This window comes from Falco rusticolus, chromosome Z (genome assembly GCF_015220075.1).
Source record: "Falco rusticolus isolate bFalRus1 chromosome Z, bFalRus1.pri, whole genome shotgun sequence".
Lineage (NCBI taxonomy): Eukaryota > Metazoa > Chordata > Aves > Falconiformes > Falconidae > Falco > Falco rusticolus.
The window spans coordinates 36,199,359-36,223,749 of NC_051210.1; the positions used below are offsets into that span (position 1 = coordinate 36,199,359).

At 41.6% G+C, this 24,391-nt stretch overlaps 1 protein-coding gene across 1 annotated transcript in view; it reads left to right on the plus strand.

Moving 5' to 3' along the window:
* Nucleotides 1-1,904: 1,904 nt before the first annotated feature.
* Nucleotides 1,905-24,391, plus strand: part of ROR2 (receptor tyrosine kinase like orphan receptor 2) — a 154,006-nt gene continuing 131,519 nt past the window's right edge. Inside the window, exon 1 of the mRNA XM_037374326.1 lies at nucleotides 1,905-2,134. Within this exon, the coding sequence (XP_037230223.1) occupies nucleotides 2,044-2,134 (91 nt within the window). The 5' untranslated portion in view covers nucleotides 1,905-2,043. The remainder of the gene's footprint in view (nucleotides 2,135-24,391) is intronic.

The following is a 24,391-nucleotide window of genomic DNA, read 5'->3' on the forward strand; positions in this document are numbered from 1 at the left end:
TGCAGATGCAAAGCCAAGAGACATTCTTGATAAAAGATGGTGCAGAATACCTTACAGAAAGAACTGGTCTTAATGACTTGAGATAAAAAAAAGCATGGGGGTGTGAGGATTTGCGAGGCACATAGAATTTTGATCCAGTTCTTTCCTGTTAGATATACACTGGAAATTATAAGGAAAGAGAGGATGTAGGGTCTTCTAACACATCACAGAATTTCTTTAAGTGGAATAGTGCTGTAATCATCAGGATGTATCAGTCTTTTCAGCACAGAAAGGAAATTAGCATTGCTCTGGTAGAGAAAGCATCTCCAATACTATTGCCCAGCTTGACCCACCCACCTTCAGAAAGGTTGAGTAAGACTTCCAAATATACAGGTGGGGGGAGGGTAGACGGGGCAGCAGGAAAAAGGATTAGGGTGATCAGGGAATGCAGAACTGATAATGTCAGAGGAAATTTAAAAATTCAGTCTTTTTTTAGTGTAACACAATGAAGGTTGAGATGTGATTCTGGCCATTTTATACCACAGAGAAGAGAAGTGGGAAGCTATTTATGTGGAAGCATAATCGTGGCACAAGAGATAAGGAGTATAAACTGGTCATGAATACATATCAGCTAAAAATTAGTAGTAGGTTTCTAACCACCAAAAAGGCAAGGTCTGGAGCAGCCTTTAATCTAAAGAGTGAAGCTTTTAAAAAACATCCTCGCTGCATTTTCATTAGGTTTCATATGTTTATGAAAGTGATTATAAAATGTGTTGTTGTGATGTAAAGGACTGAATTCAGTCAGTCCTACATTCCTGCCAAAGAGGGATTGGGACGTCCCTATGTCATCCTTAAGTGCCAGAAGATTTTTCAAGATGGAGCTGGAGACCTGAGAGGAAAGAAACAGGGTGCAAAAGCAGGAAGAAAGAACATGTTGTAATGTTTGCCTTTGTTTGCAATGAGAAGTAAATTTAGTGGGAAATTAATTTCACTGAAACAATTGTGAGTTTAGAGCTTGATTTGGGGAAGAACTTAAAGGGATTTGTATGTATTCAGCACTACTCCCCATCAAATCTTTAGAAAATAAAGGCTAAAACAATAGGCATGTTACATTTATAGAGACACATCTGATTAAATTTGTTGTTAAAATTAAGCTTAAAATATGGCAAATATTCAGGTCTTACTGTGTTCTTGGAGTTTATGACATAATTAACAGATGCCTGCTCGCAGGTCTGCATTACCTGAAAGTACCGATTTCTTTGAACTGCAAAAAAAAATAATAAAATAAGGATTTTGAAAAGTATGTTTAAATTGTGTTCAGAGTGCTCGTACTTCTGGTGTAAATAACTTTGAAATGTTTTAGAACTTTACAGGGAGCAGCAGCATTTTCCGCCTGTTGGGAGACAGAAAGCAGAATTTACTTCTGCCGCGCTAGCAGGGGAGCAGGGGTAGGGCGCACGGAGCAAGATCCCAGCCGTGCTTGTCCCTGCCTTGCGGGGCGCTGCTGCGGGGCGTCTGGGGGCAGGAGTAACTGTTTCGGGTCACTTTGTGCTCGTGGGTTCAGAAAGGCGTCAGTTCAGCAGCGGGGAGGGAGGCAAAGGCCAGAGGCGGTGGTGGGCTTGGTCCACGTGGCCCCCGCCCGCTCATTTGTGTTTTGTTGGAGGCTTTTCTGAGGAAGCCCTGCCACCCTGGGGGTCCCACCGCGGCGCCCCCACCCCCGCGCGGAGGGAAAGGCGGGGGCGCGGCCCCCGGCAGAGGGTGCCGGAGCGCAGGGACTGTCCCCATCCTGTCCGCCCCTCGGCGCCTCTCCCCTCCCCTCCCCTCCGTCGGGCTTCTCCCGGGTGACGTTGGGATGCTGGGGAAGGAGGAGGAGAGGGAGGAGGAGGGGAAAGGAGCGCGGCTTCCTCCGCCCCCAGTCGGGGACAGTCCGTTAGCGAGAGCGCAGGGCCGGAGCGGCGGTGCCGAAGAGAACTTCGCGGCGGCGCCGAGCTCCCCCCCCACCCCCGCAGCGGCACCGACAGCGGAGCCCGCTCCGCCCGCAGGCGCTGTTACCGGGCGGGCAGCATGGTCCCCGGGGCGGCGGGGCGGCGGGGGGCGGCGGGCCGCCTTCTGGCCCTGCTGGCGGCCGCCGCGCTCCTCCGCCTCCGCGCGGCAGGTAAGGAGCGGGCCCCGCGGGGCGGGTGCGCTGCCCGGCGGGGCGGGCTGTGCGGGACGGGGCGGGCAGGGAGAGCGGGCTCTGTTTCGGGGGGAGTTGCGCGTATCTATTTGGGACCGGCGGAGCCGCCAGCATCCCCAAGGGGTGGCTGATGATGGTTACTTTGGCTGTCTTTCTTCCCCTCTTTCTTTCTTTATTTTTTTTTTCTTCTGCTTCTTCTTTCTAAATGCAAACCTGATGTTGCGATTTCTTCTAAGGGGACGGGTGTTGGCAGGAGGCGAGGGCAGCGGTGGCTGCGCTGAGGACGGTTCGCTAAAACTTTTTCTCTAGCGCATCCCGGCGCCGCTGCCCCGCTCGGGCGGCGGGCGCTTCGTGCCTCTCCTCGACCGCTTCCAGCGCACCGAGGCTGGTCGGTGGCGACTGGGGGGCGGGGGTAAGAAAGACTGGGGGAAAACAAAGGAAAAGTTCGGGTTTTGTTGTTGCCGAGGGTGGATAGCAAAGTGTGGAGCCTCCTCCCTCGCTGCGCCCGCCCTCCAGCCCTCCCCTCGGAGTGGTTATAATAATGTGTTATTATTTGGGCGGTTGAGTGTTGCCAGAATCTCAGCGGGAACCAGGAGCGGCGGGGGGGGGAATTACAGCCGAGTGGGCGAGAGGGCAGCCGCCGTGTTTGCAGCTGATGGAGGCTCGGCGGGGTCTCTTTCTGTGTGTTTCTGAGCTTTAGAGGGTCCTGTTTCCCCTGTGTACCTGGCCGACCCTCGGGGAGTGAGGAGGTCGGCCTTTGGGCTCAGCAAACGCTAGGACTCGGTTCAGCGAGCGCCGCGATTGTTTTTAGGGCTGAATAAACTGCCCTTACTAACATCTGACCTCGTGCCGTGGTAGCCAGCGCGTCTGCTGAGCATTTGCCAGTTTGTCCGGCATCTCCGAGGCGAGCGCCGTGATTTACAGGGACTTTGGGAAGCGTGTGGCGTTGGAGAGACGCGATGGTGTAAGAGTTAGAGTTCCCGTAAAAGAAGCCGCACAAACGTTTTATTCCTTTTTTCCTTTCTGCCCTCCCGCGCACGCCTAAGACGCGGTGCTCTCAGAGGAGAAAAGGGGAGGGAGGTGATGTGGGATGTGAAACCCAACGGCGAGATAGGAGCTGCCGGATTCAGGTCTTTGATCTTTTTTGAAACCGTTCTCTGGAAAATTGCTCTCTCACCCTCTGCAGCCGATAAACCTTGCTCGCAAACTCCTTCCCGGGGCAGTTTGCCCAGGGACTGAGGGAGGAGGTGACAGGCGGCAGCATTTTCATGCCGGGTTTGTAACCCTTCCCGTGCTGTCTCCGCCGGGCAGTGCGGGAGCGCTCCGGGCGGGCAGCTTCTCCCTCCTCCGCCTTTCCTGTCTGTGGCTTAATTGCACCGAAGTGCAGGAGGAGACCGATGATGTCTTTAAGGAAAAACAGTGATACTGCAGATAAGAGGGGACTTGTTAATCAATTGCACGTTTGAAAGGGCTTTTCTTCCCTTTGTTGCTTTCGCTAATCCGTTTACCTCTCCCCGGGAGGTGACAGATGCCTATATTTCCTGTTATTCAGCTCCGGGGTCCGAGGTCTTGCCATTTGTTACATTACCGTGAAGGGAGTGGGTCAGCAGAAAGCTGGAGGTCTGGGGCGTTTACGGGGGGAGAGCAGGAGGCGAGCGTGTGTTACAGCCCGCGGATCTGGGGTCAGTTCCCGTCGCGTTTATTTTTCCTGGTGCCTTTATCGCTCCCTTTTGAAGCGCCTGCCCCGCCGCCCTGCCCCCGGGGGATCTCCCGGCCGGCCGGGGGGAGGCTGGGGGGGCCTCGGTCGAAGGCAGCGCCTCCTCTCGGGGCCGGAGGGAGGATGACGGTCGTCGTTTGCGAGACGTGGAAGGAGATGCCCGGCTTTCTGTCCCTGTCCCCACTTCCCTCCCTTTTCCCCGAGCAGCTGGATCTGTCTTTCGGACGCAGCGGGAGGGAGGTGCGCACGGTGTCCCGGGAGTCGCTTTCCTTCCTCCCCTTGGCCCCCTGCAGCCCGTGAACACCGAGGCTTATGCTTCTGCCACTGCTAGCCCCTTTCTGCCGTCTCAGAGCCTGCCCGCCGCCCCCGGGGTGCGGGCTTTGCCGCCGGGGGCAGCGCTGCGGGCCGGGGGGGGCTGCGGGCCGGGGGGGGCTGCGGGCAGGGGGGCTGCGCGCTGCCTGCCCAGGTCGTCAGGGGACGCTTCTGATGGGGTGAGTGTTTCAGCCTTCGCGGAGGCAGTAATAAAACCACAAAGTGGCGTTAAAAGCGGATTTGGGTGTGTGTGTGTATATATATATATATATATATATAGCTACCCCGTAAACGTGCTTGTGATAATCATTGCGACCACCTGTGGACAGCGTGGTTGCGCTATACCTCGGTAGGCACGGATTGGGGACTCCATTTTCTTCACTGAATGTGCAGCACAGTGGTTGAGAGCCCATAATCACAGCAATAAATACTTGTGTACTTCCATTGTTAAGCGGTATTCTTCTGTTTAATTAGATTTGTGTAGTGGTAAACAGCCATTGTTAATCTATGTTTTATTTAAAGGTTTATTTTTCAAAATGTCCTTTCAGCCTTTTCAGTGTTCACTTTACAATATGACCAAGTAAGAGACAACAGAAACTGGGATGGTCGTTTGCACAATGTACTTACTTGGCTTATAGGCTTTTGGCCTCTTAACATTAAGTACAAAAAAACCAAAAAACGTTTAATCAAACTGAAGTTAATATTCACATGATTTGCAAAGTATGCAGAGCATTGTGTCTAAAAAAAAAATATTAGAATTCTGTCAACAGAATGTCTGGAGATCAAAACATACATAATGGTAACTCTGTGCTATGATTTTGCAGGCCCTGAAGTTTGTAAACTTCTACTGAGTTTTATAAAGAACCCCCCCTGATTTCTTAGAGTACAATGTTAGTGGAGAAATGAATGCAAGTATGGATTATTTCTGAATGCCTTTAAATGCCTAAGTACAAAAAGTTGTAAAATGCTTGAATCTATAAAGTTGCTTGAGATTTAGCTATAGCTCCCTCCTGACTATAATAAATGAGATTCAGCTCTGGAAATTGTACATAAGTCACCTGGTAAAAGTCGATACAGCTTTGAATACAAGAAGTCTTCACATAGCATTTAATAAATGACATTGATTACATTAAATATTTTTAGGTCAAACCTTTGCCAGCATTAATTGAATCGTTAAGTAGTTTAGTGGTGAAGTTTATCCTTGGGTCAAGGGTTGCCGTTGGGTTTGTTTTTTTCCCCTTGAGTTTCTTGATTATGTTAAGCATTTGTATTGGAATTGCGATTTTCTCCTTTATCTCTTTTCTGCTGTAAACAGCATAGAAATGCAAGTTGCCGGAAGAAAAGGACCAGCTGACAGATGAGGCAAATTAATCCTATTTAGTGAGCTTCCAGTTGTTTGCAGGAAAGCTGATCTTTTTTCTAAACTCACTGCACTTTGTGTAAGGTGTGAATAAGCTTTTAGAACTGTCATTGGCATGGAAATATATTTGACCACTAATTAGAAAAATGACAGTCTTAGGCCACTAGTCAAAGAAATGAACTAGTCAAAGAGAATTAAATGTAAAAGGAAAGAAAGGCAATGAATACTATTGCTTATTTGATACCTCCAAGAATCTTCCGTGTAGAAGACTTGAAGAGGCCTCTTTGTGGCTTATCTTCAGAATCTTAAATTCACGTGTTATAGTTAATAAAAATGTCAGCTAGAAGCAGTCAGCGTCTGAAGTTTTTAATCATACCTTTGATTCAGATAATTTATTTTAAAAACCCTCTTTGTGTTATTTTGAACATTGCAGTCAGAGTAAAAACATAAAGCAAACTTCCTTTGGTTTTTATACATAAATCTTTCCTTAGATGTTCTGTGTTGCGTTGTGTGGTTGCTCAGAGGGAAGAAATGCTGCTTAGAGTATTCCATCATCTAATTTACAGCATCTGTCACAATGTTCTCTGTGCAAAGGATGGCTTGCTATTTAAGTTTGTTTATTCATTGTGAGGCTGTTGCTTTGAAAAGGAAGTTGTCATTAGGCTCAGCATGTCTGGAAAGTATGCATGTCCTCAAGTCTTCTAATCCAGTGACTACAAAGTAGTTAAAGCTTCAAAGAAAAGGAACGACAGGATTTTGCAGCACTGAAAGAAGATGCGTTGTTTGTTAACCCTGCTTTTAATTGTTGCTCATAGTGCAGACTGCTGCAGCATTGCTAGTGGGACAACCAACAAATTAAGTGATTGTCTTTCCTCTTGGTTTTGCCTAAACGTGTAAGTAATTCGAAATGTCCCTTACTAGCTTTTTGCATTTACTTTTCCCAAGCTTTTGCCATGCACCAGTGTTCATCTGCAGACATCCTGTTAGTTTTTCGGATGTTCTTCACAGACTTGACTGACGACCAACATTTTTCTCTTTACATCTGTTTGTCCTCCTCAGCTAGTCTGGGAAAAGACTTCCACTTTCTTTTCCAAGTGGTGTTGGCTGGTGATCTTTATTGAAACTGAGAACGGCTGTATGTGATTTTTCTGGTGGCAGTAAAAGACACTTTTGAGAAAGTCAGGGTGATCCCTTAGCTATAGAGTATGAGTTTGCCTTTTAACTGGCAGTGGACAAAAGGTTTCATTTAAGAACACAAACAAATCTGCCTGGTAATTTCCGTGAAAACAAGAAATCACAGTGTACCACTAATGGTACACTATTATGGTGGTGGTAAGTAGATGTATTACACCTACCTTAGGCTTATCTAGCTCACAGCGTGTGGTAGCACTGGTGTTGAGCAGTTTGCAAAGCCTGTTGATGAAGCAGTATGAGTATGCTATAGACAGTTCCAGGCTTCTAAGCTGGTTTAAAATTAGCTTGTGTGTATCTGCATGAGTGGTTGTGCACAAGTGTTGTACTGACAGCGTGCACTGCTTCACAAAACAAAGGGGCTATACTGCTGCCTGCTGATTGAATTAGTCTTTGTTTATATTGATGCTTTCTGGTTTTGCTTTATAAACATCCAGCACGTGTTCGTCTGTGATGATGAAGTGTGGCCTACAATAGCTGATGGAAGAGGAAGGATATCACTATATTACTTTTTCAGTAGAAGGTATATGAAGAATGAGCATAGTATTATGTACCTGTTTCCTCTGAGTCCAGAGCAGAGCTGAATGACATCCCCTAAAGGTTGTGTGGTTATGAGGGTGCAGTTTCAGCAAGCTGACATTGCTGGAAAGGGAAAAAAGGATTCTGCAGAAGTGAAGGACTATGTGGGCAGAGGGCAACAGAGAAGTAGTATGATATAAAGATACAAGATGTTTTCTTTTTCCACTGTATAGATTCTGGTGGAGCAACAGCAAGATGTTTTATGAGGGTACTGCTTGAAGGAGCAGCAAAGTGGAAACTGTTCCAGGCCCCAGTTTGGCCAGTGTCTAGTTTTAAAGCGTGAGTAGTCCCATCAGGAAATTGGATTGGGTCCCCACAGGTATTTTGTCACTGAACTTCTCATCGATTTCAAATGGGAGACATGCTCTAAATACCTTTTAGATTTGATACTTCCACTTCAGGTGATGTGAGCTTGGAAAGAGAAACAACAAATACACATTTGATACTCGTTCTTGAATGAAAAATCCCCATGTGTATATTGTTATATCTATGAAACCTCTACTGAACTTTGATTCCTGTCTTCTAGTTGCACTGTTTGGACACTTGTTTTATATGAACAGCATAAACATTTAATTCCGTAACTCCATTTATTGACCCTTGTCCTCATCAACACTCCTCTAGGCTGTTCATTTAACAGTTCATCTGGTAAGTATTATTTTGAGATGAAGTGGCTTCTATAAATTATTTCCTTTGCTTTTGGTAGTTTAATGCCTTCATATTATTTTTTTCATGGTATGTGCAAGTAAGTAGAATTACTTTACAGGTTGTAATAAGAGAGGATAAATTCTGTTGCAGTTCTCCTAAAGTCGTGAAGTAATACTTTTCGAAAAACCATACACAACTGTCTAGTTGAACCATAAATCAAACTTATCAGTGGACTGATTTCTTACCAAAGTAATAAGGCAGTCACGTATTCAACTATAGAGTAGTTAGAGGACAGATAACATGCAGCAAAATACAGGAAGAATTTTGTCCCTGTTTCTTTAGGAAAAAATAAAAGTATATAAACTGTGGTTGTAAACAGTAATTGTTACTGCTACTAGTCAGAAACACTCTCTTCTATATCATACGAACTGTAAACAAAAATTATTTAATAGTACGTGAGTCTAAAAGAGGAATCACAGAACAGCGCAAACTAATGAGACCAGCAGGCTTCTGCACAAGCAGAGGAGCTCTCTTTCCTCCCTGGCTCCATCAGAATAAATAGATCTCATACTACTAACCTTTGTCTCATATTGCAAGCTGTTTAATACCTTTTAATATATCCTTGACTAACCCTGGTCAATTCCTGCGTTTCCAGTAGGGTACAGTTATATAAATAAATAAAATACTGGTACAGTAAACCCATGTGAGGGTGCTATGATAAAACTAGTTGTCTGTGTGATCACCAGTGCTGGCAGAAGGGGCTGCACACTGAGGGACAGGAGGTCTGTGTCACAGCAGTGCCACCTTAGATCAGATGAAGGTGGTGTGGGACCTCACTGGTTTGTTCTTTTGGATACAGTGTAAAGGTCTCATACTGGAAGAAAAGGCATCTCTGAAGGGAAAAAGCCAAAGACAGTTCTAGAAACATTCATTCGTCACTCTTGCCTGGTACATTACTCTTATGAGTGTATCAAAAGTTTTTCTGAATAGATCAAGATGAGAAAATGAGGGAACGGGGGGTGGGGGGAAGAATGGTATTACTTGACAGCCCAGGACTATAGCAGCTGAGTCACTTTAAAATAGGTTCTGTGAATCTCTTGTATGAACCAATAACAAACAAAACTGCTTGAAAATTGCAGAAGGCCTGGTGATCTGTAAAATTTTCTGCATATTTGATGAGAGTAAAGTTCTAGCAAGAAGTTATACAATGTAAAGAGAATGCTGAGATTTTATGGTGTTAAAATGAGAGTGTGTGTTCTGGGAGGTAAGTTAACAAATGGTTTTACTGTGCTTGTTTCTAGTTTAGAAAAATGACATGGCAGAATTGTGCTATAGAAAAAACCCAACAACACTAGAGTTAATGACATGGCAGCAATGCTTCTGCATATAGTAAACTTTTATCTCTTCTTGAAAAAACAAAAGCATAAAAAGGCAAATGAAGATTATGCCAACGGATTTTAAATAGATAACCCAAATATAATATCGTATACTCTGTTATTTCAGGGAGCAACAATTTGTTTCTGATTCTACGTGTGCATTGCTTTTCACATTTTGCCAATGTGTTAGAGAAGCGTTTTTGTTCATAAATTGAGGTGTCCTTACCCTGAGATGTAACTGTCAAGTAATGCAAAACTACCCAAACTGCGTATCAGAGAGCTGACGGGACTAAAATTAACCCTGCAAAATCCAACCCATTGCTGGCCAGGCTGCCTGAACTGGCTTACCTCCTGTCCCCAGGACCACCAGTGCTGGCACAGGGAAGGGGCCAGACTGGGTGGCTGGAAGGCTGGGAGGGAGAGGACATGGCAGCCCCAGCACAAAGTGGTTTAAATTGCTGTGGGACTATACTCCTGGAGATAGTAAACGTGATATGAGGAAACAACATAACTTAATTGTGTGGGCTAGAAATTTTAGAGACACTTCCACAATACAGTTGTAACTGATGGCTGTCTAAGATTCAGATTCTGCAGAGCTGAGCTGAACCTGTGCCGTTTAATGAAGAAAAATCTCACTTGCCTTGAAAGTCTAGTCTGCAAACAAGTGTTTAATTAGTTGTCAGGTGGTGGTTATTCTCACCACATACAGTATTTGTCATTTCTCTTTGTGTTTGAACAGTTGTTGCTTAAGCTGAATTTTAGGATTCCAGCGTGTTTTGTATTGCATTGTACTAGGTAAGAATGGATGATCTTTTGAAATTAAATGTGGTAATAATACAACGGAGATTTTTTGGTACAATAAACAATGAAATGGACAAAAGGAGAGTTCTGTGAAGGTTCTAAAGGTCTATGGGGCTTTCAGTGTGCTATATGAATATTCTAAGTTGAAAATAACAAGGGTCTTGTAGCATCTAGCTGTAATTACACTTTTTAAATTTTACAACTCTGACAAATACAAATCCTGCTTCTTTAGAAGAGACATGAAACATTTTTTTCATAAGTTGAAAAGAAAAAAGGGGAGGAGTCTATGACAGAGAAACAAGAGAGAATTATGTTTACATAAGGAATTCCTTTTCTGGGGAATGGGAAATAAAAATCGTTTGTGGGACCCTAGGAACTCAGTAGCTGAAGGATGAGCTTAAACTTAAAAAAGTATTTAAAAAATTGTAGTTACAGTGGTGGTTAATGATGACTCCTTTCATGATAGACCAGAATCCCTTACAAAGGAGAAAGTGGTATTATGTAGATAAAATTACAAGCTTGAACGGGATCTGAACCAAACCTACATAAGGAAAATGTGTCTGCTGTTGTTTTAGCTTTAAAAATAACTGGGCTTCCTAGCTCTGCCTGGAAGCAATTTAATGCAACAGATTGATTATTATTTTTTTTTTTAAAGTATTTCCAGCCAGACCAGAAGCAGTAGTTAATAAATATCTTGTGAGGGCAAGTCTATTCTTTATGCTTGGTTTTGCAAACTCAGTGAATTTGGATATTAATACCTGAAATTGTAGATAGTAATTCAACCTGTTTTTCTAAAGCTGGTCTCACATTTATCTTGTTCTCTCTGTGTCAGTGTAGAAGTAGGATTCAAAAATCCATTTCTTAAAGGAAGTAATAGAGAATCTGCTACAAAGTTCATGATACTGTGGTTTTTCAGAGCAACAAGAAAAAAAATTCACCCCATATTTCTTTCAAATTTTGTCTAGAGAGCTTTTGGATAATGTTGCTCTTGAGAAAAATACTATCTTTGTCAATGTATCATTTATGAACATATCAAATATAGAAAAAGCTTTGAAGACATCATGCTTTTTCATGAAGACGTTATGTCAAAGATGGGAGCATGTAGATTTAGGAAGGGCAGATTTTGCAAGTTACTCTGGTTTGTAATCCAAAACCCAAATTTAAAGCTAGGAGTAGTTTTGATTCTGGAACTTGGGGAGGATGTGTTTACACAGGAAAGGGCTGCAGAAAGCAAAGGTGTCGATTTACACTGCATTTTCAAAATTACAAAAGTGGAAAATGTTACCTCACCTTTACTGAACACTTACTGTGTCCGCAGAGGTGGTTATGAGAAAGTACTAGTTCAGTGTGAAACCACAGAATAAACTAGATGTATAGCAACTTCTTCCTGCAGGCAAGTCTTCAGCGATCAGTGAAATACTTGAGATGTCATCTTTGTTTGTGCTGGCCATTGGCACATGATTTACTGTTTCTAGAAATAAACAGAAAATCAAACCTCAGTACTGTGGTGTTAGGCTCTGTAGAAATTCTTCAAGAGTCTTTATATATATTTTCTAGGAAGATCAGGATCTTCTGTAACCACAGTATGGCTGGGCAAAAAAGGATCAGAAAGGACTCTGAGAGGGTGTATTATCTGTTTTTCATGGCGGAATCACCTTTAGCTGGCACAACTTGTTCTGAAGAGGTGACAGGAACAGAGACTCAGTGACTTCCTCAGACAAGCATGCAGGCTTAGTGCTTGCTTATGCTAGGTTGTAATTTAAGTGCATTGTTTCCTCTTACAGTTTATTCCTCTACCCCTTGTAATTGTTTGGGTTTGTTGTTGTGGGTTTGGTTTTTTTTTTTTTTGTGACTTCTGAAAAAGTTCCTCAAACTTTGAAACGGTTTTCAAAAATTAACTTTTTTCCTTGTAGACATATCTCCTTGGTCACCTCTTTCCCCTCCCGTTTTCTCAGCCCTTCCTCTTACATCATGCTTTCTGAATCTCATGGTCATGCTCATTCCTCCCCACTGGACTTGCTCCAAAACATCTTTATTGAAGTGTGCTAACCAAAACTGGCATATTCCAGCTTAGGCTGCACAAGTGCTGGCTAAAGGAAGAGGATTATTTCCTCTATTTACCAGATGACGTTGTTTTTATTTCGCAGAATGATGCTTTGTGGCAGGATGGCATTGCTCAAGTTCTGATTTACTCCAGATCTTTCATGCAGGATTGTTGTCAAGTCCCCATTTGGTACCAGTGCAATGGTTTAAATATAAACCCTTCTGCCTGTCTTCACTGAGTTACGCATCTTTATTCCCAGCTGCTCCATATAATTTTTTTCTGACATTTTATTTTGTTTGCCAAGATTAGAGTATTGGCCACACCTTATACCTTGGTGTTGCCTGTGGAGTTCAGTAAGGGAGATATCCATAACACTGAAACTTGTGAAACTCCCTCATGTAAGTTAACCACTGGGAGTTAACCGTCATTATGGTTTTCCAATGAGTTGGCATTGTCAAATCATGTAATTTTTTGATATTTCCCCTCTGAGAATGACATGTGGGACAGTTCCCCACCAACTAATTACCACCTCCATTTCCTACTGGTGCCTTAGCTTCATGCTATCATTCAGTGCAAGATAGGAGTTGTCAGGTTACGGTCCTTGGGAGCTAAACTTCCCTCAGCAGAAACCGTTGTGACATGTCTGAGTCTCTGCTTCTGTGGTTTCTTCTTAAACAACTTGCCTTTCTCTGACTTTCTCTAACTGTGCTAAGATTTGTTGTCCTGCTGTAACAGAGAAGAGATTCATCACTTTGAAAGACAGAGTTCAGACCTGACTATTTTCAAAGACTCATTTGTGTTCCCCTTCTCCCTGCCCCCAGCCGCGAGTTCAGACAGTCTGTAGAAAACTTTTTGCAAATGACAGTTTCTCTTTCTCTCTTAATATCATGTCTGCATCAATTTAATGGATTAAAACTGTATCCTTTAAACTCATACATACTCACTCCTGCTACTTTTGCTCTTTAAAATCCTATATTGTGTGAGTAGTTGCGTGTTGCAAAACAAAGGCAGCTAAAACTACTATACATTTGGGAGTGTACAATATAATTTCTGTGTTAAGCATTAATATTAACCTGAAATAAATTACAGGCTTAGGATTGTAGAAATAATATAGGATCAAATATGTGCACTTGTCATTGTCTCTGCAGGGCTGTCCTCAGTTTCTGTAACTCCTATCATCCTGTCTTTTTCCTTCATTTTACTTTTCTGTTCCTATGATTTTCTTTTTTTCTCTACAGCGTATTTCATTCTGGTACTTGTTTTTTCACTTTTTTTTTTCTTTTCTGTTTCTTTCTTTATGACTAATTCTTTGCCCGTTACCTAGCACTTTAGATCTTAGGAATTCACAGGTATGCTGTGGTTGCCTACCAATGGTAGGAAGTGGATCAAAGGGGGGATCCATAGTGGCTGTTTCTAGCTGTCTGGAAAAAAAACTATGCCTGAACAGCAGGTGGGAGAAGTACCTCCAAACAGATGGTTTTCTGTGACTGAGCCATTAGCACGCTCCTTTGTAACTGATGTTGCCTGAGAAACTTCTGGTATCATCATCTATACTTTTATGTGGAATGGAAAAGTAAAGCCAGGAAAGGGTGAGATGGGGGCCACAGCTCCGATGAGGTGGGAGTGGGCTGGGTGGATGGGCTTGTCTGAGCAGAGATACTGGACTGTGACCCAGTTTATGAGGAACATAATTGCCGGTAGGGTGTGGAAATGGAGTTAGGGGTTACGTGAGGGCGTGTGATAGTAAGTATAAGTATAATGCACTCATCAGTGTGGACTGGCAGAGAATTAGAAATGCCTGCTGCTGCCCTGCCGACAACTGGTGGCAAGGGTACCGAGCATAGCACCACGCTGTGTGTGGTAAAGTCCTGCCCTGTACCGTGGTTACTTTTTTCTTCTTCGGGACGTGTGATGTAAGCAACGGCCGTGTCTTTCACCGTGGGTTGTGTGGCAAGTTTTGCTCAGGAAAAAGAAGGGAGGTAAAGTTGTGTCTGCTGTGATGGTTGGATAACGTCAGATACCTTGCCTAATTTGAAACACTGAAAGCGGATAGAGACATGAAGGGAGTGACTGCCAGTTTTACCATCTACGGGTCCTGTCACTTTGAGGGTTATAATAGCGTAGAAACAATAATGGACTCTGCTCATTTAGGAAAATAGATGTGCTTTTTTTGCTTCAGGTCAGAATCATAGTTATGAAAATTATGACTTTCTTTATCTTTGTACGTGTCTGATGTATGCAAACCCTTTGTGGGGTTTATTTCCTTTTTTCTATGTGGCGTTTTTCCTTCCGTGTCTGTCTGTTGTTTTTCTTCCTTCTTCTTTTTTCTATTTTCTTTTTTTCTTTTCCTTTTCTCTCCCCCCCCCGCCCCCTTCCCCCCTTGAACTAGTGAAACCACTCTCTTTGGTAGTTCTGAGTCAGTTAGGTCAGTCCTGGGCTTTTCTGTGCAAAGGCTGCCAAGTTCTTCTAAAATATGTGGTGGTTTAGGGATTTGGATGAATGTCCAAAAGGGACCAAGACTTGAGACCTCCAGATGTCTTTAATTTAAAACCACAATTTCGAAAGGATCCTTCCTGAGTCCCGAGAGGAAAAAGCCAATACTTCCATTTATACTATTAGTCATCATTCTCTCCACCATCAGGGTTCTCCTCCCTTCTGTAAAGGCTACAGTTTGTTTTGCTGCTTTAACAAAAATGAGTTTAGTTGATTTAATGTTCTGTTTTGTGATGAAGTGTCTTACCTAGGTCATAGTTTAGCTGTTAACAAGATATTTATGAAGTGGTAAGAATTCTCTGCTCTGTAGTGAATTTAGTCTCTACTGGGGCAAAATGCTATTTAACTAGCAAATGAAGTAGTTCAGCTTCAAATTATATGTCAAAGTTAAATGCAACCATTTTTATCTTTTAGTAACCCCCTAAATAACTGAGTACCTGGAACTGCTCAAAACTTATGTAATTTGACCTCTACTGTAGGAAAAGCATTTTGGCTAGATTAATACTGCAAGTATGTATCAGAGGGAGGAAAATTTTACATTTAGAAACCAAGTTTGAATTCATATTTTTATTCTATATGCAGGCTGTAAAATGTAGCTGAAGACTAAGAACCTGTTCCTGAGCTAATTTTTTCAGCAGCGTCTTATCAAATACTGTGCTAAATCCTTGTTAGTATTTGGAGCTGGCATCTGTGGGAGTCGCTTTGGAGTGTGTTGTCTGTGGCTGTGTTTAATATGTGTAACATTCATTGGCCATGTTTAATTAGGTCTGGAGCGCCAGCTCAGCTCAGCTTTACAGAAATCACTTTTTGCTGGATTCTGAGAGGCTTCATTTTACTTAAACTTCAGTTACCTGAACAGCCATTTTTGCAAAGTCCCGATTTCTGTCTTGGTGTAGTCGGGCAGTTGGTTGTGTAGCGCCCAACAGCTGCTTTGGTCTCCGTTCTTATTTTATGTTTTCACTCGTATGACCATAGCTCTGACTGAAAAGAAATCTTCAGGAAGACTTGTTTTCCTGACTCTAGTGTGTGTTTTTGCAATAAGATGGTTTCTAATTCACTGTATGGTTTTATTGACCTGGCAAACAGTATGAGTGAACCCTAACCATCTAAAGTCAACCTTGCCTGTGACCAGATCATAAAGGTACCTGAACCATGAGTTGTTCAGAACTAAGACCCTACAAAACTTATTTTTGTAAAAATCTACAGACTGTTCTGCCATTTCCCCCCTGGTAGCCATCTGCTGACATGAACTTTAAAAGAACTAGTTTCATAAACACATTTTGCATTTTATTTTGCTTGTAAACCGGTTATCTTATATAGTTAACACTCTTCTAAATGTATCTCTCATAATTAGTGCTGCAAATAAAACAGTTTTGCTAGTGGCTTGCAAAGTTCATGCACACATGCAGATTGTATGACAAATTAGAGGCCTCTGTGTAGGAGTCTAGCAATTAATAAAGCAATGCTGTGTAAGACTGCTGTAGGTGAGGACAGACATTTGTCTGTCTCTCATGTAATGGCATTCCAAATCACATGAGGAGCAGTGTGGTGTTCTGGAGGCAGTCTGTACCTCTTGTATAAGGTGGGGAGTGAAAGTTTATGAATTCAGTTAGTATTTATACTTCTTTGAAGGTGGTAATTAGTTTTTAACTTTGTAGGAAACCAGATTTTTTCACTAAACATACAATATTTTTTTTACCTGCAAATAAGATATATTAAAAAAAAAAAGTCAGACCTACATGATTAAAGTATGACTTTATGAAATTGGAACTGAGAAGTATTTTACTTGTCAGGTATGAATTTCTGTGTTACTTCCACAACCATTAGTGTTCAAAATCTAAAACAGAGCAGGGAGCTGCAACATACTGACGTAGTTGTAGGTGACAGTGATATCTTGTTTTGTGGAGTCAGTAACACCTCCTGAAACTCCTGTTGCAAAGTCAAGGAATTTTATAACTATTACTTAATTTTCAAATGGCACAAAAAGTGATGTGGTCTTGTTTATCTTATAAATAAGAAAACAGACAGATGGAAGGTAATGAAGTGTGCCGAGAGCAGAGATGTTTTTGTGTGAGCAAGAGTTTATGTACGGTGTGTCCATGAACATGTGGCACCAGGTATGATTGTGCATGTATGTACTATGATGTTTAATGGAGAACTTGGTAAAATTCTAAGAATTAAAAATAATGAGTCAAAATGGTGAAATAAAACACTGCATCAGAAATTTCTGTTGTTGATTTGGATTCAAGTAGAAGTAAAGTAACTAGTTTGCTTACATTTTTATCCAAGGAAATATGAAATTTAAGTTCTTCTTACTGCATTTAAATATCTTGGCGTATATGTACCTTACTGCATTTGAGTAGCTTTGGCCTACTGCCGTGATTCATTCGTAATGATTACGGTTAAAAAATGGGGACAGACAATACAGCATAAATCTTACAGTGTTTCTAGAGCAGTCTGATGAACAAGTTAATACCAACCAGAATTGTAAAGTGACATATAAAAGTCTGCTTGCAGGTTGAAACAGAAAGCATAGGAGAGAAATAGGCATGTCATAGCTGGAAACTTAACAGTTGTTCTGACTGAGTCTAAGACCTTCTCTTGCTAAAATGGATTTATTAAAAATAGGAAAATGTACATGTGCAGTTGGAGAATAATTGAATCATGGAACCATTGTAATTTATATAAAACTTACATATACTTGCGGTATACGTTTAGAGAAAATGAGTGTATTTTTGATCAATGTATCTAGTGATTAGAAAGTTCTTGAGATAATTGCTTGAAATAATTTGAGGAACAGAAAAAAGCAGATTTCACAGGGCATTTTTTTAAAAAAATAGCATTTCCAGCTTCCATCGTTACAAAGATGAAGTTAAAGTACTTGACCTACTTGATTCCCATTGATTGATCATTATTTCCCTAAGCCATCATTCACTCAGTAAATAGCAAGCTTTTAAAGTTCTTCCATGGAGGACAGACTTTCAGGCTTGGAAAGAAGTTAAAATTTTTATGGGTATAGGAGCAGGGGTTTAGTCTGAAAGAGGAGACTGAGTGGTGGAGAGTTTTGCTGTGACCAGAAATCTAAAATGTCATCCAGGCACTCATCCTGCTGCTGTCGAAAGGAAGCAGCATCTGCACCAGGAGTTCAGAGGAGTAGTTTTCATAGGTGTGTAGGGTGTTTGTGAATATCTTGGCTTGCCTTGGAGAAGGAGCTTGATCACAATAAGCACATGCAATTTTTTTTTAATTTACAGGAAGAAGCACATACCAAGAAACATGCACATCTTTAAAGGCAGTGATAGGACAGTTCCTTTTCTCTAAGGGAGATTATGCATACTATGACTACAGGAGTGCCATACACTGACAACGCATCTTGTTCTGCAGTTCTTTTTTTCCTCTCATCCTTTATTCTGTTTATATGATTACAGAATGTAGAGGCTGATGCTGGCTGCAGGGTAATACTAAAAAAATTGTGATGCCTGTCTTTAGCTGTTGCAGGTTGGCATGATTCTTTTACAGTCAATGAAGTCACACTAAGGATTTTCATTAACAATCAAACAAAGATTAAATTTAGAGTCTCTTGACTTGACAGATGATGTTTCTAGTTCCTGAAGATGTTTTAGATTAGAAAGTCTGTGTTCAGGCGAACTGGCCTCCTGTTGAAGAAATACAGATGTAAATAACAACTTTCCTCTGGCCACTGATCAAGATACAGGAACTGATTTAATCTTGGACTGTTGTATGTCTTTGGAGTTGCTTATTACTGGACTGGAAAATATCTATGTTTTTGACTTTTTATTAACATTTAGTTAAGGGATGCCTGAATGCTCTTGTTTGGATTAGTTGATTACAATTTATAACTGTTCATTATTTCCTTTGGTTTTTTCTAAGTGTAAATCAGAAAGGTGGGGTATTTTAGATTGCTAGCAGGATGGAAATTCTTTTTTGATGCTAAAGGTAAACTGATTAAAATGAAAGGTAATTTAAAAATTTGGTGTTGTGCCTCAAATTCATGCTGTTGTGGTAGATATGCTAATGAATGTGTAGATTTTCGCATGCGTAGAATTAAGTGCATGGCTTAATGCACTGGCTCCTCTGAAGTGCGATTGTTTTCATTTGCCTAAATGGCTGTTTTTCTGGCTTAGTTCAGTAGTGTATTGTCCTCTACCACTTACTCCTAAGTTCACTTACCCATGTGAGGCTAGTAGAGACAAAATTTAAAACTAGATCTTGGTTTTGCTTTTTATCTTACTGGAGAAAGTATCACAGGAAATTTCTGTCTTCAGTCTGCTTTGATTTACAGCAGTTTGCTTATGATCAGGTTTATCTCTGTGTTTTTACTGAGGGAAGTATTTTGGAGAGCACTGGAACACTCAGACACAGAGCCCTGCTGATGACCGTGTGTGGGGTTGTTCTCAACGGGCTGGATTTACAGCGGTGGCCAACTGAAGGGGCAGATGTTCAGCTGGGAGATGAACTGATGACCAAATGTAATAGTGTGAGGAATGACAAAAAGTCAGTAGAGCATTAGTTAGGCTAGACACTGAACAGACAAATGAAATAGAAATATGTGCCATCAGGGATGATTAGGATTGGAAGGGGCTTCAGTTCCTCACAGGGTCCAGGCCCCACTCAAGAAGGGCTAACAATATTAAGTGTTGAATTCTTTTGAGCTTTATTTCAGAGATACCCTTTCCCAAACTTTCCTTTCTGAGTACCCATCCAGACTGACAGCAGAAATAACTTCTGATTCCTGGTGGCTTAAAGAAAGCCTGAATTCCAAGATGGTCCATTAACCTTACCTTTTCCCATAGCTTCTTGGATTTTTAAAAGAAAATAACTGACATGCTGAAAATAAACATCTTTTCCCACACGTCTTTTGTTTTTAGGGCCCTGGGATAGTACACTTTCCTTTCAGCCTTGGACTTACTCACCTATGATTCCTTTACCTTATAAATTAAACACCCAAAGGAAGACCAGATTTCACTGAAGTCTTGTTTGTTTCTTTTGGCAGTTCTGCTTTACAATGTCTTTCATCTTTCCTTTTTTCTGAACTTTCAAGAATCATAATTTTGAATTCAAAAAAGTATGAGTCAAACTTCTGCCTGTAATGCTTGATTTCATGTGGACTGACTTGACAGCCTGAGGTTTCCACCCAAACTTTTCATTTCTCTGTATGCATAATGGGAACAATACTTTGGAGTCAGTGGGAAGCTGAGCATCCTTATTGTTTAATGCTTTGAAGATGAGGTTATATAGCTGTAATTACTGATAATACCTGACCTAAGCCCTTTCCCTTTACAGGCAGTGTATCCTTTTGTGATTTCTTTTATTTGCATTGTATACTTTAACTACATTTCAGCAAGATCTGTTGAAGTGTTGTCTAGCCTCAAGAGCTCTTGTTCTATTTAAACCACTCCTCTTCCTAATTGCCCTAGACTTGCAAGATCTGAGCTGCCATTATATTTACCTAATATAGTTAAGTCCAATGTCCTCCTAGCCCATCTATTTATTTGAAAAGTTGACAAATTTTATAATGGTTTCAGGTTTATTACTCTAGTCCTCAACCTTTCCTAAGTTTTCTCACCTTTCTCTGTTACCAGCAAACAGCAAGTTGTGCAGTTCAGAGTCTAAAAGCAAAAGGGAGAAACTAGTTCTTTACATTCCAGTAAATATGAAGTGGTGTAATTCATGTTGCATTTTGCAAATTTGGGAAACATTTACACCTGTATGATGTGCAGTTTTGCCAAAATTTTTTAACTTGAATGTTTTAAACTGATTGTTAAATTTAAGTGACTCTAGAATTACAGAGCATCTGCAGCTTTCATTGGAAAAAGCATATGCTTTTGAAATTTTTAAGTGTTCTTTACGGATTTTTCTCTATTGTGACACTCCATGTACAAGAATATTTTTGGTAGGGGAGTCTAGTCTGCATAGAAGTCAGCATTCATATTCTCCTGTCAGAAAGATGGCAGGATTCCAATATACTGTTGTAACTGTGGCAAGCACTAAATAAATTATCTTCCATCCCCCCCCCCCCCCCCTCCTATATTTACAATGTCACTCTTTTGATAGTGATTTTGCAGCTGGTTTTAGGGCCAGGATTTCAGCCCTGAATATTCAGACTCACTTGGAAACCTGTTGCTGATTCTTGGCCAGTTGATAGTTCCGAGAGGATGCAATTTAATAACCCTTGTGCTGTTTTGTTTTGCCTCCCACGCCATCTGGTCTATGTCTTTCTGCTGCTCTTTTTTTCTTTCTTAAAGGACAGTGTATTTTCAACAATTTAAACTTTCAAGCACGTCACCTGAAAATGTAACTTGCTTTGAAATTTCCCTGTGCAATGTGCCTTTTGAGAAAGAAGGCTTTCTGTATACAGAGGAAAAAGAACATGAACAGGAACCTGTGGACAGGTTGGAATGGCAGGAATGTGGTGCACAGTAAAGATGTCTGTTTCTTCACACTGAAATATTATTTAAGCGCATTTCAAAAGTGAAATTATTTAATGGCTCTGAGGTCTCCTGATTTGGCTGTGTTTCTCTGCTGGCCTCCAAAACACATTCAATTATTGGAGAAATCCAAAACTGCTCAGCCTTTTCTGAAATGGAAGCTAAGTGCCGCGATGAAGCTTGTGGTCTGTTAAGTGGCTTTATTTATACTTCATTTACTAATGATAACCTAGAGTGATGCTGCTTGAGTTTAGCTCTGTTTGTCATGACGTTTGGGAAACGCTATGTGGAAAGTTTGTTCATGTTGTGTGAAGGTGCAAATTCTTGACAACCTTGTTTCAAATTTTGGAGGATCATTTTCCTGCATAACTTGGGTGCTTGCCCTTTAGTCTTTATGTATGCTTCAAATACATTGCTGTAGCTGGCAGTCAGGTTATTTCTGATTTATGCCTGCTTTTTCCTGGGCTGGTGTCTGCTTTATGTAAACAGAAGGGTTGAAGTGGTAGGTTGTGAGATGATTTTATTCTGCCCCATGCTGTGAGTGTTGCTCAGGAGTGCTCGGGAAACAGCAGGTGAATTGCACCTACTGTGGTAGTAGGTGGCCCTGCACCACCACCAGCAAGCTGTCAGGCGAAGAGAGAAGGGAGAGCTGAAGGTGTCCATCCCAGTTTTAGCTGGGCTTGGCTTGCTGTCCTCACAGCAATTCCTCATCACCTTCAGTCCAAATTGCACCTTTCCTCGACAAGGCAATGGTGATGTCTGGCTCCTGTGTGGTGCAGGGTGGGGGTGGTGTGCACAGACCTGCAGGTGACCGTGTCTGCTTGGTCCGTGGCTGTACAGGTGGCCGATTCCCCTGGTGGGAGAGGTGAGCTGTGTGGTGTCCAGGTGGCCTGTGAGGCATTGGCTTCTGCTGCATCAAGGATTTCACCAACCTGTTGGCCTGGTGCCTTCTAGACATCCCCTTACCTCATCTTCAAGTCCACGTTTCAACACTGTGACACAAGCTCTTATTTTGTCCTTGCAAACCTTGCTCCTCTGCTATGGAGGAGGAGCTGGCTGTTTCACAGTCAGATGCCCCCCAAACCTTGTCAGATATCCCAATATTCATAAGCCGAATTCTCAAGTGTGGCTGAGTATTTTCTTCCCTGATAACAATTTCTGGTGCTGTACATGTTTGAGATTTAGACAGGAAGATGTATTTCCTTGCCCCATGGCTGTCTTACAATGACAGATCGGTGATCTTAAGGCAGAAAGTCAATGTATACGCACAGTCTCCATTTTGCCTAGCAGAATTGGTCAGTCTGATGACACTTTGATGTAGTACCGTCTACTTTCCCCCTGTCCCACTCATCCAGCATCCTGGTTTCCCTCACCACAAGCCAGCTTTCAAGTTTACTAGACTAGTAGTCCAGTCTCCTCAACAAGCTTGTTTAAGATAAAGGCTTGGTTTCCAGTTCTACTTCAGTGAAGTTTATCTGAAAACACAGATCTATAGATGCCAAAAACTATACCTGAGTATGTGCCATTCCTGTAAATTTCTCTGGGACCTAGTACAAATTATTTTGCCATTTCAATAACTATTTTATTTTACTTTTTGTATAAGTCATGAGGTTTTGCCATGTTAGTAACATTAAAAAGAATTAACTGTGCATGCTTTCACATTAACCTATCCTGTAATTTTACGAAATCTGTTTTATGTGCAGTCTCTAGTAGCTACCATGCTTTTACCCAAAAGCAAAAAAACCCCTACATAGCTAATGGAATTAAACATATTTGTACTAAGCATTATTTTCTACTGTTTCCTGCTGTACCAAGGGTGATAATTTCAGCTCTGTTGGGGAAAAAAATCCTAGTAAATCGTCCCAAATCAAGTTGATTCACCCTAATAGATTTTAACAAGCAGGGCTTCTTTAAGAATATGAGTGGGTTGGCTTAGTTTTGGCTGTTTGTTTGTTTGTAGGTTTTTTGATTTTGAAAAGTGAGTCAGCATCTTGCTCTTTTTTCTGTTTTTTCTTTTGGGTGATTTTGATACTTCTGCTTTTCAGAACAATAGCCTGATTGACTTTTATTCCATATATGTGACCTCTGTATAGAATCTAAGAGATTCTTTTCCCCTAGTTATATTGGTGTTCTGTTTCTCTCAAGTGTCTAGTAAATGTTTAACTTGAAGTATACTGGCACAGTGTGCCTCTATAAAATGGCATTTCAGGAGAATCTCTGTTCCAAAAGGCTTTATAGCCTCATCTTAAGTTAAATTTGACACCCCAGTTTCTGTAAGTAAAAATGGACCGTAGCCTAGTTAAGGTTATCTGAATTTTAAGCAGTGTCAATTACTTTGATGCCGTTTTCTTTTGCATTGTTGTCTTTGATGGTGATCTGTTGTACATTGCACAGATGCATTTCAGGATGCACCTGCTCATTCTGGTCTCTGATGGGCATCCCAGGGTGTTTTGAGTCCATGTTATGGTGAGGCTGGTCCTACATAGTTGTTTCTTCTTGGAAATATACTTAGGCTGTCATGACGGAAAAGTGAAGATGTACATCAGGTTCTGTACTCTGGAGTCTCAGGGTGCTTACAGCCACAAGATGTTCTGCAGGGCATTCATCCCCCATGATGCAAAGGAGAGATCACATCTCCCTCCTGTGAATCAGCCTCCTTACAGGGGTTTGGGCATTTACGTTACCGCTGGGAGCCACATAAGCATTTTAGGATCTGGCTAAAATAAGAGACTGGGTAAAATAAAGATACATAGGATGATCATGTTTGGCCATGGCACTATGTTTATCATGGTATGTGTGAATGGAGCTCTTGTAGCAGTGGGCCATCTGTAAGGTTGGGAAGCAAAGGGAAGTAAGTGAGCAAAGAAATTCTTGACATTGTAACCCGATTTAGAAATGGCTGTTTTTATTCCATGAAAGTCTATTAGAAAAAGCTCTATTGACCATTTATTAATGCTCCATCTTCTACCACCTTCCCCCATCCCAACCCAATTATTATGAAGAGATCAACACTTAAAAGATACTTAGCAACAGAGTTAACTGTGAGGTTTTTATCACCTCAATAATCAGGTTGCACCATTCCTAATGAATTCCTGTTGCAATTCATAATTCCAGTGAAGTACATTACATAGCTATAGATGAAGTGGAGTATTTTGAAGAGAAGACTCATTTCATGAATTCTGAAGAAATTGGTTTGCTGCGGAATGCAGTGCTCTACAGAAAATAAAAGTATGTCCCTGCCATTTTTCTTTGCTGAAGTGCCAATTCCG